The sequence below is a fragment of the Centruroides sculpturatus genome, unplaced genomic scaffold (genome assembly GCF_000671375.1).
Source record: "Centruroides sculpturatus isolate CEXI.00-Female unplaced genomic scaffold, Cexi_2.0 scaffold231, whole genome shotgun sequence".
NCBI lineage: Eukaryota > Metazoa > Arthropoda > Arachnida > Scorpiones > Buthidae > Centruroides > Centruroides sculpturatus.
The window spans coordinates 470279-486635 of NW_019384443.1; the positions used below are offsets into that span (position 1 = coordinate 470279).

A 16357-nucleotide genomic window follows, 5' to 3' on the forward strand; every position below is an offset into this window, starting at 1 on the left:
AAAGAGTAAGGTTCGTTCCTAATGAGAATCAAACATACGTATCTTTACAGTGGAAGCGCGACACGATTCCACATAGCCATGTACAATATTTATTTACTTAATTAAAGTATTAATCAATAAAAATGTATTATAATAACAATATAATTATATTTATTTATTATATAAATATTAATTAATATTAATTTTTAGATTTTAAATATCTTTAGAATTTCATAATTTAAATAATTTTTATGCTTAATATAATCGTTAGGTGGCACTTTTTAATGTAAACACACGTGGTCGTGTTGCCTGTAGCTATGGGTGATGTAAACGAGTTAACTTTGTATCCTTCAATTTACATGATTATAATTTAATATAAATAAATATTAATAGATTTAAGCAGTCGTTTTATTTTATGAAAGAATGCTGTAGATAAGTAATTGGTGTATTTTAGTGACTGTAAACTGCTGTACACGCTGACTTGTTCGTAGAACAACAACGGGTTTTAAGTTTTTGGTGTAGTTAATGAACTATAGTTATCATTATTTTAGTAAATATTACTGATACTGGTGCTATATGATTGGCTACATAAACATTTGTATAGCCTTTTGACTTTACAAACATACACTTAGCTTTCAGTTGCCTATTCAATGTTAAGTTATGAGTTACACTTACAATAAATGTCTATATCACACTACATAATGGCCAACAAACTTACAAAAATATTGCATTTGTGTAATTAGTGTGACAAAATCTGCAGGAAGGTCTAGAAGAGCTGCAGTTTGGCCAACATGGGTCTGTAATTACCAGCAGTGGCGTGCCGTTCACGGAAGCTGTGGAAGCATCGCTTTCCTTGTATTTTCTAAAATGTAAATGCATATTGTGCGATTGTTTTCATATTTTAACATAGTTTGAATTACTTAAAATTAATATTTTATTATAACCGCATTATGTATCTTATTACAAATTTCTATACATGTGAAAAACAGATAAGATTCCTATTGTATATTCAAATATAAATTCGTATCTGCATATTCCCAATGGAAGCGCTGTATTGTCGAATATGGGATAGCTTCCACGGTGAAAATATTTGAATTGTGTATAGCAGCCGGATTATACGCATTCGCACATGCACTTTACAGAGCACCAACTTCTTGGTTTAGCTCGTGGATGCTACATTCCAAAATATTGTATAATGCTTCCAATGATTCTATCCGGGGCTGGCACAGCTTCCCTATCATTAAATGTCACTGCATGCCATTGATTACCAGATATAGTCTATGTGTCTAATTCTAACATGTTTTGGTGCTCTCAACAATGATTTTGCCTTATAATGATAACATTTGAACTTTGAGCTATGTGTTAAAATTTTGATTACCATGGATCTTTCTGCCATTAAAGATTACTATGACTCAGTTCTCACACAACATTAAACTACTATTGAAAGTGAGAACAGGCATGTTACTCTTATTACAAATAACAGACTACTAGTAGTTTTTTTCACTTGATTATATATACAAACATTTACTTTTTGTCAACTTCTTAACATAACTATTAACTCTCAGATCTTTTGGGGTCCGAGAGTTAATTGTTAGGGGTCTGTGAATGATTTTTCAATCTTAAATTTGATTTGTTAATTAATTTAATTATGAAAAATATAATAAAAATACAATTCAATCCTAATTCATATTTCATTTGTCAACTATTAACATTCTGTGTTCGTGTATGTGCAATAAATTTAAGAACCTCTAGTTAATTGTTAATCAAGGAAAACTTTTATATACAAAAATTTTATTCATTTACTCCATTATTTTCTCTTCTTTGGAATCACTTTTGTTAAATAATTTCTTTACTTCTGTTACATCTATATATATAATTGAGACGAGTTGATAATAATAAGAATAAGCGCAGAGCCCAAACGGTTAGGAGTTGGAAGCTGAAATTTGGTACACAGATAGGGTACGTCACGAAAACGCACACTAAGAAGGGATTTTTCGAAATTCCCCCCGGGGGGGAAAGACAGGATTAAGTCTTAACACTTCCATCAACAATGGAAGTGTTAAGTAACAATGGAAGTGCTAAGTAACAATGGAAGTGTTAAGTAACAATGGAAGTGTTAAGTAACAATGGAAGTGTTAAGTAACAATGGAAGTGTTAAGTAACAATGGAAGTGTTAAGTAACAATGGAAGTGTTAAGTAACAATGGAAGTGTTAAGTAACAATGGAAGTGTTAAGTAACAATGGAAGTGTTAAGTAACAATGGAAGTGTTAAGTAACAATGGAAGTGTTAAGTAACAATGGAAGTGTTAAGTAACAATGGAAGTGTTAAGTAACAATGGAAGTGTTAAGTAACAATGGAAGTGTTAAGTAACAATGGAAGTGTTAAGTAACAATGGAAGTGTTAAGTAACAATGGAAGTGTTAAGTAACAATGGAAGTGTTAAGTAACAATGGAAGTGTTAAGTAACAATGGAAGTGTTAAGTAACAATGGAAGTGTTAAGTAACAATGGAAGTGTTAAGTAACAATGGAAGTGTTAAGTAACAATGGAAGTGTTAAGTAACAATGGAAGTGTTAAGTAACAATGGAAGTGTTAAGTAACAATGGAAGTGTTAAGTAACAATGGAAGTGTTAAGTAACAATGGAAGTGTTAAGTAACAATGGAAGTGTTAAGTAACAATGGAAGTGTCAACAATGGAAATACTACGTAACAATGGAATTGTTAAGAGAAAGCCACGTGCAATACGCAGATGCAGTTTTTTTCGTTTTTGCGGGAAATCTAACATATTTTTAGATCCATCTAAAAGTTCTCTAATTAGTCTGGAAACAAGGGGACCCAATTCTTGCATTCTGTGAAAACAGGTAAGGTTGACTGTAACGTAATAATCTTTATCTTAGTTATCGTTACTTTTGCCCGAGCAATGCCGGGCCCACCTGCTAGTTGACATATAAGTAAATGGTTTGACAAGTTGTTTAGGTTTAATTTTTTAAAATGCTATCAAAATTATTTTTTTAATAGATAATTTAATGCAACACTTGAATTGCTTTATATGTTTTCAATCTAAATAGATTTCAAACCTCAATAATGCTATAATTTTGAAAAAAAACAGAGAAACAATATAATTTACAGCATTCTAAATTATATCAAATTCAAGGACACAGTTAAAAGTTATCATTTCCATAAATAACAGTTTAAATAAGTACAAAAATACATTGTAGTGTTTCCAAATGTTGTTTATCTTATATTTAAGAATTTTAATTCATATAGATGTTGATTTTTACAATAAACTTTAGTATGAACTGTTAAAAGAATATTTTAGAATTTAAAAATGTATTATATATAGTTAAAGTTAATTATTGATAAAATAATCAAAGTTTGTTTGTTTTCACTTCTATGCATTTGGAGCTAGAACTATTTTAAGATGACCAAGACAAAACCTTTCTCACTTGTTTCTAGCCTTTTATACATGAGTACAAACATTTTCGGCCTTCTTAATAGGCCTTCTTCAGGTACACTGTGGTCTGTTAGAGTGGCTGTTGGTAGAAATTCAAACCGTGTCAATGTTTATATAGGTATCGTCTTACTAGTGACGTCATCGTTGATGATAAGATCTACCAACCAATGCTCTAATCATCGTTGATGATAAGATCTACCAACCAATGCTCTAATCATCGTTGATGATAAGGTCAGGTCTACCAACCGATGCTCTAACAGACTACAGTGTACCTGAAGAAGGTCTATTAAGAGAGCCGAAAACATTTGTACTCGTGTATAAAAGGCTAGGAACAAGTGAGAAAGGTTTTGTCTTGGTCACGTTTGTTTGTTACTTTTTATTTAGCATTTTTTATTTTATTCAAGAAACTGGAAGTATATTAATATTGCTGTTACTCAGAAAAGACATCAAGGAAACCTTATTGAAGGATATAAAATTTTTGGTATGGTTCCACATCTAGGATGCAAATGGTGGAAGCATCTATATTGTCATGGTCCGTCATGTTGTCCTGGTCAGGTTAGTCTGATAAGTGAGTAGCATTCAATGGGAATGTAATATGTTAACTAGGGGAAGAGGGTGGAATAAATACACGTCACTCTTTTCTCCATGCTACAGTAATATATTAACAAGGAGACTCCAACCAATCTGACTGGGACAAAAGACCAGACCATTAACTACATAGTTCCCCCACAAGAATGACAGAGAACTATCTAGTTTATAATATTGCAATTACAATTTGAACAAGTGAATAAAAATAAGCATTTAACAGAGTGGGATATTTAGGTTATGTGTAAGTCCAACTAATAATTTAACTAAATATATTCATTAATTTCACTACTTAAAATTTCAGACGTATTAAAAACGACTTACTGTATTGATAAAATGCTCAGCCATTTTTAAGATAGATACATTATGCTGTCTAGAATGCATACATTTCTTTACTTTAAGAAAATAAAATACAATTTTTTATAACAAACAAAACATTTTATACATATGATAAAAAGCATTAATGCAAAAAACTCATATTTTTAAATAATGTCTGAAAATAGAACAAAAAGTGAGAAGATTGCTAGGTCTGAAATGTCAAAAAAATTACCCTTATACCAGAGTTTAAAATATCAATGAACCTTATTAAACTATAAAAGCCAGTAGTGAGCTTTCTGACTTCAAAACAAAAGTTATAATTTAAATAACAATAAATCTGTATATATACATTTATTAAAAGCAAAATATTCTGTCACCACTGCACACAAATAACAAATTTAAAAAGACTTCTCGGCAAAACTATTAGTTATAAACTTCAGTGCTACCACTCAAACCTTTAAAAATGCAGTTTTTAAAGAACTACCAATCAAACCAAATGGTAGTTCTGTAAAGCATTAGTACTTGAACTAAAAAATCTCTAAAGCATTATTTTTCAACTTGTTCCAAAGGACATCTTTCATTTTTATTTTTTAATTATAATCAGATTTTTTTCTATCCCGAGGAAGGTCGTTTAAGATGACCGAAAACTTTCAGAAAATTAAAATTATACTGCATTTTTAAAAGTCTGAGTGGTAGTGCTGTAATTTATAAATTTTAAAAAATAGAGAGGTTGCGGCTGATGTTTTCGACGCGAAAACGTGTACGTCGGACATTCGGTGCCACCTTCCTGTGAGCCTAGAAGTTTGACAATGATGTCGAGCACAATTCTACTGACGTTCCAAACATCATTGTCAAACTTCTAGGCTCACAGGAAGGTGGCACTGAACGTCCGACTTACATGTTTTCGCATTGAAAACGTCGGCCGCAACCTCTCTATTAACTTGACTTACAATTTGAAAATTTCAACACAACTTTTAAATGGTTTTTAAAAACATTGTTTTAATTTTAATTTTAATTAATTTTATTTTTAATTTTAGGTTTAATTTATTTAGTATTAATTTAGTTTATTAAAAATAATTATAAAAACTAAATTTTTTGTTATATACATTTGCCTGCTTTCTAAAATTTTAATTATAAGTGAATTAACATTGATTGAACTATCAGGTTACCTAGTTAGTATAAAGTAAATAAATATAACTATAAAATAAAATCTTTCTTGTTACCTCAAGGTGAAATCATCTCACCAATGTAATAAGCATAGACCAGCATGTTACATGAATCAGTGAACTTAGACTGTCTGTTTCAATATTTTATATTGTATTTTTACTTTCAGTTATCAAATCTTGCCGATGATCGGACACATCGTTTACAGGGTTTACATTCTTCTTTGATGTGATTGATTTCCATGCTGTTGATATTACTGATTCCAATCTTTCTTTTGTACTTGGAAGTATCTTTTGTAGTCTTGTCTTTATTATTTTCAAAACAAAGAACTGACTTAAAGACAAGCTCTACATGTTTGTCTTTAAGTCAGTTCTTTGTTAATTTGCTAGTATGACAAGTCCTGTGGAGGAGGTAATTTCCTTCTGGACACTAATTTTTGAGTGAAGGAATTAAACTTGCTTTAAAATCAGTTCCATCAAGAAATACCAACTAACCATTCCACTGATACTAAGTTGATGGTTGAACAGATCTTGTTTTGTTATTCTCATTAGTAGTTTAGTTCAAGATTCAACCCAGACTCTGACATGCATCTTCTTAGAATTATACATTGCTAATTTTACCAATTAGCCATCTTTCCAAATATAGGAGTTTAATTTATTTGAAATTTTAATTATAATTAATAATGTATTGCACTTCACTTTATATATATTCTTTTCAATAACAATTGATATCATTATGTGATTTGATGTTTTGCATTTTTATGATTCATTAGATAAAAGGATGTTCAAAATTGCATGAATGGCTGTATGTGGTAAGATGTGTTGTTCATGCTCATTTATAGTAACGAAAATTGAGTATGGCAGAAGAGTCACAGAAATAGCATTATTGCTTGTGAGATGAGGTATTTGAGAAGAGTGTATGGCATAGGGAGAAGAGTGTTTATTTGAGAAGTTGGAGGAATGTGGGTGAAAGAGAGAGTGGTTCAAAAAGGTGAGTAAATTGGCTCTATGATGGTTTGATCACATTGAGAAGGAAAAGAAGAGAGTGTATACAGGAAAGGTGGATGGAAAGAGCTTAGTCATCCCCTACTGAAAGTCATGATTGGAAGAAATTGATGAGTATCTGAAAGAATGTAAGGTGTTCAGTCAGAAAGAGAATGTGAGGAAGTTGTGTTAGAAGAGGCATGAGTGTGTCTGTACAGGAAAGTGTGGAGAAAGTTACTGAATAGACGATTTATAAGATTGTAGTCTTCTTTTGTCTGCTGCTCATCCTTTTCGAATTATGGACTTAAGGAGTTATATGTATGTACGTAAGTTTCATTACACGGTTAGTCTTTTGTCACCTGAGTTCTGAGGTTATAAAGGCAAAAGCCTGACATTCTGATAGATCTAGATTGGAATTAGTCAAATTGTTGAAAGTTTTGTAGATAGATAGATTTGTTTATTTCGTCCATTTCTTCACTGATAGCATTGTATCTTGGAGGAATATCTGATGGGCATGAAAGAAAGGTCCTCTTAAATTTTAGGCCTGTGAGAGGTGGGATACGATGCCTTGATCTATACTGACACTAAGAAATATGAGTATTTGGATCCTCATGGTTATCCAGAGAGTAAATTTCAAATAGAGTGTATATCAAACTGTCTTTCTAAGTTTAGTTATTGTGTTATAAATAATTACTGATATATTCTTTTTCCTTAATTTCTGCATTAGAGAATTAAGTGTACCATTTCCATCTGGACATGAAGCAGAAATAGCATATAATTCTTTAAGGGTGGATTCTGAACCATTAAGAGGTGGAGTGAAGAAGAATTTCATATTAGAAAAGAATTTGTTAAAAGTGTAAGAAAGATAAAATTTTAAAATATTGTTAACTCTATACCTTAACCAAATAACTGTTATACTTATTGTTAGGGCTGTTCATTAATTATGTGTACAATTTAATGAAGAAGGGAGTTGTAAACAGTTCATTGTTGTACATAATGAAGGAGAAGGTAGAAGCATTGTTTATATGGACTATTTTTAGTTTTATTACTGGCTTAGAATTTGTTCATGTAAGTTTACTTATTAGTTGTGAAACAGTTAAAAAATATTTACAGAACTTTTTAAAGTTCTGCAAATATTTTTTAACTGTTTCACAAACAGAATTCGTGCCTCTGTCTAACACCACCACCAAGATATGCAGTTTACACTTTCCTACCATCTTGAATGACAACTCCTTAATTAAGGGAATGTTGATCTCAATGCTAGGAAATATCAAGCCCATGATAAAGCGTCACGGGGTACCTCCACAAGTTTATGTTGGGTGGACATAAACTTGTGGAGGTAGTTGATTGCTCTTGAACGGCAGATCAGTGTTCTAAAACAGTCCCTGATGGAGAAGGCAAAAGACACAATTTGTTGTTTCTTGTATTCAGTATAAAAGTTCTCTGTCCTGGCTGGAGAGCTCCTGGATTTCGGAAATCCCCTTCTTCTCTTTGTAGGAAGATTTCCTCTGTCCTGGTGAAGCAAAGAAAATTTGGTTGTCCTCATGAGTGAAGAACACAACAGAAAAAGGCCCTCTGTCCTTGAATTTAAGCCTCTTAAAGGTTTTGCATCCTGATCAGATGCTCTGGTTGGTTGCGATCTCTATCGTACACCTTTCCAATTGGTCTCTAAGTTGTTGTCAGGGCCAATTGAGACAGAATTTGAAAGTTTGACACCTGCCAAAAATGTTTATTGAATTTTGTCACGAATCTGCCATAATTCAAAGTCAACTGTTTTTACCTCAGTTGTAAATATCACCAGCTGCATCTGCATGACAATTGATTTTATTATATATACTATCTTCCCTTCTTCACAGTTGTTGGAGAAATTGGTCAAATTCCCAATCTGCTCTCTCACAATATTTTATTTCCAATGCATTTTAATTGAACCAGCTTTTTCTTTTAAAACAGATTTTGGTTGAGGTTTCAGCCTTCAGTTGAGATCTTACAGACTATTTAATTAAAGAGGATGGTGTCAAAAACTTTTCACATAATTAATGGTCATCCCCTTACAATTAAAATCCAAAACACACAGTAATACACCAAAAAAGAGTCTCAAGGAATCAGAATATATTTAATTTATTAAATATAATATTAATAATGATGATAACTCTCCTGTGGTCACCATCTGGTCATTGTGGGAGATCTCAATAATTTTACTGAACCATAGAAGAATACAGGCTGGAGCACAAGCTCCTGGTAGGGACACCCATGCCAGTAAGGTCTGTGGTGAGAAATGAAGCTAAGAGTGACCACACCCACATTCTGTGGAGATATTTATCATGATAGAACCAGATCTAAGTATGATACTGGCTCAGATGTTGCCTGGGTTAACAAGGTCTGCATTCATGGTTTAGGCAGAGGCTCATGTTCTAAAATTGGGCTACAGTCTCCTTTGGTTACTGGTGGCAAAAGCAGCACCGACCCAAGCATGGTTACTGCAATCCCTTCAACAGATGTGTAAAACCAACCTAGCCTTCATGTTTCTGTGGCAATGCAACCACAGATCACAAAGGCTGGAAAACCATGCCAGCAGATGAAATGGACAATGGAAATGAATGAGTTTATCATCTGTACTTACTACATCACAATACTTGAAACAAACCTGACAGCATACAGACAGCAACTAGATAGATTACCATAGATTCACACAACAATATCCTCACCTCGCTGTCGTGAACAAACGATTGTTCGTGACAGCAAGGTGACTACATTTGAATTTATTAAACAATAGGTTGCTAATCAAATCTGTCAACCGACAAATATTTAACATTAATGAAGATCACATAACCTGTCAGGATAATCCAGCAACAAGAACTGATAATAGGACACGCACACACACACACACACAAACACACACACACACACACACACACACACACACACACAACTATCACTAATGATACTAAAGACTCTTCCTCATTCACCACTGGTAACATAGACATAGATTTAGTTAATATGCTCTCACTTTTATTTCAGAAACATTCACTAAATATAGATGTACAGGTCACACAAAGATCAGGAATATCAAAAGTCAACATGTCTAAGCTAGTAGGAAAAACACTAAATTATGTAAACACTCACCTATGTAAACACTACATCCATTTAATTTCTACACTCTCAGACATTCATACATTAGTTTACACTTGGGGGAGTCACAGTAGTGATACATTATGGACTGAAAGTACAATCACAGACAGATACACACAAAACACAATTTTATCATAAGACTGGCTGACAAAGAAGAATAGAAACACAAATGAATGAGATTAGACAGCAATTAGGCTGGCTGACAGAATACACTAAAAGCAACATAACACCCAAATTAAAGAAACAACTCAAAAACATTTTCAAGAAAATCAAAACACACACAAAACATGAATATCACAACACACACATTACAGAATACATTGATACACTAAAATAAAAACTTGCACCCAAAGCACATAGATTCAAATTATACAAAACATGTGCACTACGAAAACAACAAAATAAATTATTTACAAACAACGAAAAACTCTTTTACAGACAAATTAGTACCAAAACAAACACTGTTACATAACACAGTGGCACACTAACAGAAGAAGAACTCACAACTTATTGGTCTTCTCTTTGGTCCAGTGCTGTTACACACAATGCTGATGCAGGCTGGATCGAGGAGGAGAACAAAAATTTGCACAACATACCAACTTTGCCCTGTGCTGAAATAAATGTACAGTACATGACATCTGCTACACTATTAACAGAACACACAACTGGAAGACACCTGATGTAGACAACATTCACAATTTCTGGTACAAAAAGTGTGCAACACTGCACAGGAACTAGCTAAACATCTAACACACGCTATCAACGATCCAGAAGACATGCCAAAATTTCTTACTTAGACATATCTACATGAAACCTAAAAACAACATTACCATAGACCCCACACAATACAGACCAATTACATGTCTTCCAACACTACAAATTATTGACATTCTGCATTGCAAACAAAATATACAAACATGTTGAAGAACATGACATTCTTACAGAACAACAAAAAGGTTGCCGTAGAAATCACAGGGGATGCAAAGAACAGTTACTCATAGATTCAGTCATTTTACGGCAAGTACACAAACAACACAGAAACATACACATGGCATATATAGACTACAGAAAAGCATTTGACAGTGTTCCACACAGTTGGCTACTACATATTCTACACATGTACAAAATATATCCATCACTCATTGCATTCTTCCAAAACATTATGCAGCACTGGAGAACAACACTACATTTCAGGGTTAGTAACACTTTCATACAAACAAACGAAATATTCATTAGGCGAGGAATTTTTCAAGGAGATTCCTTGAGTCCTCTCTGGTTCTGCCTAGCCCTGAATCCATTACCCAACATGTTAAAACTAATTTCAAAATAAGTACTTTCTGCTATACACTTTTAGTATCTATCATTTGTCAAAGCAACATGATGCTTTTTTGGGCTGCAATTTGAAAAAATTGTAGACGTATAAATTTCCACTGTCATTTGTCCATTTGTCTTTCCTTAATCTGAAGAGCAGAATTAGACAGATGAAAGACAATACCAGATATAGAAAGCTTAGGGGCAGGAGGCTCTGATTAACTATATATGAACTTTTGATGCAAACTTTAGGTCATGTTATTTCAATTCAAAAATTTCCTCTGAAAGATATTAGATAGATGACTGGCACAACTCTATTGTTATAGGAAAAATATGATGTACAAGGGCAAGCCACTACTAATTTGAGGTGGAGAACATATATTTTAAATTAAATTAATTAAAAATTGCAGCATTATGACAATGTCACAATAAATAATTGCTTGTTTCTGATGACATTCTGGAAGTTAACAAAATAAATGGCCACCAGAAGTGCATTGACAAATAGTATATATACTGTCAGAATGGCATAGATACCAAAGGAACTTACTTTGAATGTGGTGCTCTAAGAATTTGTGGTGTTATATAAAAAAAACCTGTGTGAAAAGTTTGGTTTATTTTTGACTATACTATGTTTTTGTTATAGGTGAAATTTCATTTCATAAATATAAAATAAATTCAGTCTCAGTACCTTATTAAAGCTGTTTCCTTTCTCTAACAGAACCTTCAAAGCAAAAGAAGCAAGACAGTTACGAGTCAGCGTGAATTCTTTTATGGACTTTCTTTCTCTAGTAATTGATACTATGGATAGATTTGGATGATTATTTTCTGTATATATTTATTTGTTTTGTTAATTATTAACTGTGTTTAACTTTATATATGTGTATATAATCAAACATGTAAGAATTTGGAAGAATCATATTTGTAATTAAGAACATCAATTATAAATACATTGAAAAAGTTTCTTTGTAGTGAATGTGATATGTTAAACATATTGATAAATTGCAATGTTTTCATTCAAAAAGAATTTTTGAATGAAATTATTACACATATACCTTCTTCTTGTCTTATGGAGGATGTCTAAAAACTTACTATGCAGTGAGAAATTTGTAATGACATTAAAGTTATATGTAAAATATTGCATATGAAACCTATAAGTTATAAAACAGAACACATACCAAAAAAACCTCACTTGCATATAGCGACAGAATTAAACAAACATTTTTGGGCTCTTCCTGAACCCCGCTTCAGGTTGTAGATGTTCTATGAAAAGAACGTAAACAGAAGAACATTGTTTTTGTTTTATAAACGCAATGTAGCGTAATAACGATCACTTGGCGTTATTAATTCTTTATTTCAATTTTCGTTGATATGCGTTTATACACACGTTTCAACGAAAATTGAAATAAAGAATGAATAGTGCCAAGTAATTGTTATTATGCTACATTGTGTTTATAAAACAAATATAAAGATACGACACGGTTTCAAAACATGGAAGAAGAAGAACATTGGTTGAATCCAAATATTGATTGCTACATTGATTGGATGGCAACTTATTCATAATGATAAATCATACATTGCTTGCATAGCATGTGATATTTGTCCTGCCCCTTTGTAGTTGATGCAGATCCTCTCATGTCGGCTTTAAAAATATCTAAGATCTTCAAATCCTGAATCCATTTGTTATGCATGGTTGTATGTATCAAACTTGTATGATATAATGGTTTAAATTTGTACAGCAGAGTTTATCAATAAGTAATATTTTGTTAATTTATTACATTTGTAACCATAATTAATATAATTTTGAAGAATATGAGAATATAAGGAAATGATTTAAAAGATGACTATCATTTTTTCAAGCTATGAATGAAAGGTGATACCATTAGTAATCTGTTATATGCTATGAAGTTCCAAAGAATTTCAATCAAAAGTATTATTACTGCATAATTCAGTCAGGGATATTTAAAAGCAATGTATTATTTTATATTTTATTTTATTATATATAATGAGACCCTAATCATATTTTTGTTTAATTTATAAATGGGTTTTTCTTCTTAGAATGAACAGCAGCAATGCTGCGAGATTGCTACCTATATCGTCCATTGAAATGGATGGATAATCATATTTTAAGCGCTAGAAGAGGTGTGGAATTAACAAATCCATAGATCATTCACTTGCTTATGTAAAATGTCATCTGTGCAATCTAATCTGGAATGTATTTATGATGGGGCATAGTTGGATTTGATGAGTTGGATATTATCTAAGAGGGTGGCAAGATGTTAAATACATATGTGATCTGGATGGAGGTTCTCTTAATTGATCCTCATCTGGCATCAAAGTGATTGGAAATGAATGAGAGGGTTGGTGGAGAATATAGATCACTTTCTTGTTAGCCATAAACCAGACCATAGTTGCAATTTGACATGGTTGCCAGAATGAAGGCAAGAGTGACTGCTCAAATCCACTGGATTTGATTATGACAAAGCCAAGGTTGAACAGTAGTGCTAGACATCAGCAGGATGGAATCAAGCTTTCTAAGATGGCCAGTAATGTCCATTCATCAGAAGACATCGTTGGGAATCCTTGAACATTCTAGGTCTCTTGTTTTGTTGATTTTACTAGTACTTTTTTTATAGAATTGTTAATGATACAGAGCATCCTTTATTGAAACAAATTTCTAGGTAACGTGATAACAGATAGACAACAGCTGAACCAAAGACTTCATTATACAGGAACAATGTTACTGTAGACTGTTATTTGCTGCAATAATAATCATGTTTTTATTGGATGCCATTAAAAAAAAATGAAAATCTTATGGGCAGGAGTCTTTTATGATGAAATGAAGTTTCTACATCAATAAAAATTTACCTACTGCACTGTAGTGGGCAGATTTTTATGCAGTTTATCATCATTAGGAGAGAAAAATGATGTATTTTCATTTGCAAAAGACCATTCAATATATTAAGATGTCAGCTGTTTATTTATATCAATTGATCAATCAATGTTTATATCTATAAACTGTATTATGTGCTGATGAAATTAGATGGGATTTATGACAATTATGAAAACATAATTAGTGAAAAACATTCTTTATTAATCATTGTAATAGTATTTTTATGGAAATTAACCTTCAATGTCTCGAGAATGGCAGAATACCGACGTCAACCGTTGAATATTAGTCAGAGCAGAGTAGAAGGATAATATAACACTCAATACTGAGAGAACCTACAAGGAATATGTATTAATTAAATTATTAAATATACAATTTTTAACATATTTTTTAAAATTTGCATAACTTACAGATGCAACAATTACTGTATTCATGTACTTTGGATTTTTAGTTAAGTTGATTAGATAAACACTAGATAAAACATACAGTACAATGAATATTGCATCAATCACAAACATCTGTAAACACAAAAATGTGCAATAAGTAATTTTGCATGTAGAGATTTCCAGTTTTATATATAAAGTGACTCAAAATTCAGTTAACTTTGAGTTACTTTATTGTATAGAATATATTTTAATATACCTACCAAAATTCTCGAGTTAAAATAGGTATTAAGTTGCTCAAAGATGTGAAAGTAGGATAGTATTAAGAATAGTATCGTAACGACTAAAGTGGATACGCAAACAGATTCGAAGAATGTGTATGAAGGTTGAATTTTCCTGTTTCGTATAGGACAAAATGTCTTTTCTTCAGTTGAAACGATGCCAGCAATGGCAAGTACCTGCAAAATATACTGTGATTAAACTTAAAATATTGCATGTCCCATAAGTCTGGAATCACAAGTTACTTTATATCCATAGGAAACAGGATCTTCATTTATATTTTCATATAGCTATCAGTTGCAATTATAACACTTCTGATGAGGGAAATTAATAGAATTTTCTTCATAGGAGGAAATTCTCATGAATTCATATGGCTCAATTTGCTAGGAATTTTAGCTAATAGTAATTCCTGTGAAGAATTCTTTATAACAGTAAACTCCTATGAACAATTCTTATCAATTATATGCATTAATTCTCTGTAGGAGCATCATTATTTGTATAAGCAACTATTACATTGATTTGTAGGAATAAGAGGAACATCCTAGCATATTTCTTCATAAGAATTTCATCCTGTGAGGAATTCTTATTGATGGTAAGGATCAATCTCTGATAGGATTTCCTACAAGTAGTAGTGACTCATATGAAGGATTGACTTATGCAAAACAGTACTCCCAGAAAATTATCAGTTAATTAAACTATTATGTTAATTAATTTGCATTATTTTCATGCTTCTGTTTCAATTCTTTACCAAATTAATTAAATATAAATAATTTAAATTCAAATTTTTGAGTTTCTATTCCAATTATTTGATTTTTTAAATAAACAGGTAGCTCGAAAATAAGTTAACAGAGATATTTTTAAGGTTATTTTGGTAAGGAATTAAAATGTTAAATAACTTTCAGGCCATCTGCTATATAATAATAATAATAATTGGAAAATTGCATACAAAATTCAAGCAGAGAATTTTCTTGTAAACTTTACATAAAAAGAAAATTTACAAATGCTAATACTGACCAGTTGCATAACTCTTGGAATTACATAAGCAGTTTTAAAGAAATTTGCTCTTTCCATTTTAAATTTCGATTTTCTTAACACTAAATGGAATTGTGCTACGTGCTCTGGAACACGAAATCACTCGAATGGTTAAATTTTAAAACATTCCATTACGTGGACTTCATGATTTCCAGTACACTTTAAATCGCATTTTCAAACGTTTTATCTCGGATCCTGAATAGTAACCACCATGAGGACTTTCATCAGGAGTCCACCAGTGGCCAAGTGGTCTTCGTACCCTGAACACTGTGGGTTCGTGCCTCGCTCGGATAAGCTGGTCACGTGGAGTTTTTCCCGGGTTTTCTCCACGTCTGTAACGCCTAAATAGGGGCCAGTTTCCCTTAAAAAACACCTCCCGGAAGGCATCCCTAGGCAGATCGCGTTGACGTAATTTATCCAACAAACAAACAAACTTTCCATCAGGAGGGCACGATTGATGATGCACCTGTTACTGGATGGATGCTTCACATTTGATGCAACTTTTTACTTTTCTAGTTGTTATATATAATAGAGGGAAAGTACAGCCGACCCCCTATAACACTTGCTTTTTCCGTTTTATATGATTTCCATGTTGTATGAGTCACTTAGATTTTACAAATACGTGAGCCGTTCACAGCCCGGCACACGTATTTGTAAAATATAAGTGACTCGTACAACATGAAATTCACATAAAACGGAAAAATCAACAGTGTTACAGGGGGGTCGACTGGTATAGCGATCGGTCAAAAACTGACACCCCTAAGATTTTTACATTTTTGGACTCGGGACACCTTGAAACGCCGAGAAATGGGAAAAAAATTTCGGGTTTTTTTCTTTTATGTGTGGATGTATAA

The 16357-nt window shown here is 32.2% G+C and overlaps 2 protein-coding genes across 3 annotated transcripts; one reads left to right on the forward strand and one right to left on the reverse strand.

Moving 5' to 3' along the window:
• Positions 1-250: 250 nt before the first annotated feature.
• LOC111620203 (EKC/KEOPS complex subunit LAGE3-like) lies at positions 251-11880 on the forward strand. 2 transcript variants are annotated; one of them, XM_023362101.1, is made up of 3 exons: positions 251-322; positions 7210-7338; positions 11641-11880. In XM_023362101.1, exons 1-3 carry the CDS (start codon positions 297-299, stop codon positions 11738-11740), a joined length of 255 nt encoding a protein of 84 aa, XP_023217869.1. In that variant the 5' UTR covers positions 251-296; the 3' UTR covers positions 11741-11880. The 2 variants fall into 2 exon arrangements, with proteins under 2 accessions (XP_023217869.1, XP_023217870.1); XM_023362102.1 differs by lacking the exon at positions 251-322 and adding an exon at positions 3785-3987.
• A 2112-nt stretch (positions 11881-13992) lies between these two features.
• On the reverse strand, positions 13993-15750 carry LOC111620204. The gene is made up of 4 exons (XM_023362103.1): positions 15486-15750; positions 14456-14650; positions 14220-14327; positions 13993-14144 (listed from the first exon to the last, which is right to left on the reverse strand). The coding sequence occupies exons 1-4, from the start codon at positions 15540-15542 to the stop codon at positions 14043-14045; spliced, it is 462 nt and encodes a 153-aa protein (XP_023217871.1). The 5' UTR covers positions 15543-15750; the 3' UTR covers positions 13993-14042.
• Between the last annotated feature and the right edge of the window lie 607 nt (positions 15751-16357).

What these genes read in the sequence shown, in the direction of transcription:
- LOC111620203 (XM_023362101.1), top strand. Translation starts at nt 297, where the DNA reads ATGGGTGATGTAAACGAGTTAACTTT. An exon ending in GATGTAAACGAGTTAACTTT is followed by an intron (nt 323 to 7,209) that starts GTATCCTTCAAT and finishes TTTCTGCATTAG; the next exon opens with AGAATTAAGTGTACCATTTC. An exon ending in GAAAAGAATTTGTTAAAAGT is followed by an intron (nt 7,339 to 11,640) that starts GTAAGAAAGATA and finishes TTTCTCTAACAG; the next exon opens with AACCTTCAAAGCAAAAGAAG.
- LOC111620204 (XM_023362103.1), bottom strand. Translation starts at nt 15,542, where the DNA reads ATGGAAAGAGCAAATTTCTTTAAAACTGCTTATGTAATTCCAAGAGTT. An exon ending in TTCCAAGAGTTATGCAACTG is followed by an intron (nt 14,651 to 15,485) that starts GTCAGTATTAGC and finishes TATATTTTGCAG; the next exon opens with GTACTTGCCATTGCTGGCAT. An exon ending in ATTTTAACTCGAGAATTTTG is followed by an intron (nt 14,328 to 14,455) that starts GTAGGTATATTA and finishes TTGTGTTTACAG; the next exon opens with ATGTTTGTGATTGATGCAAT.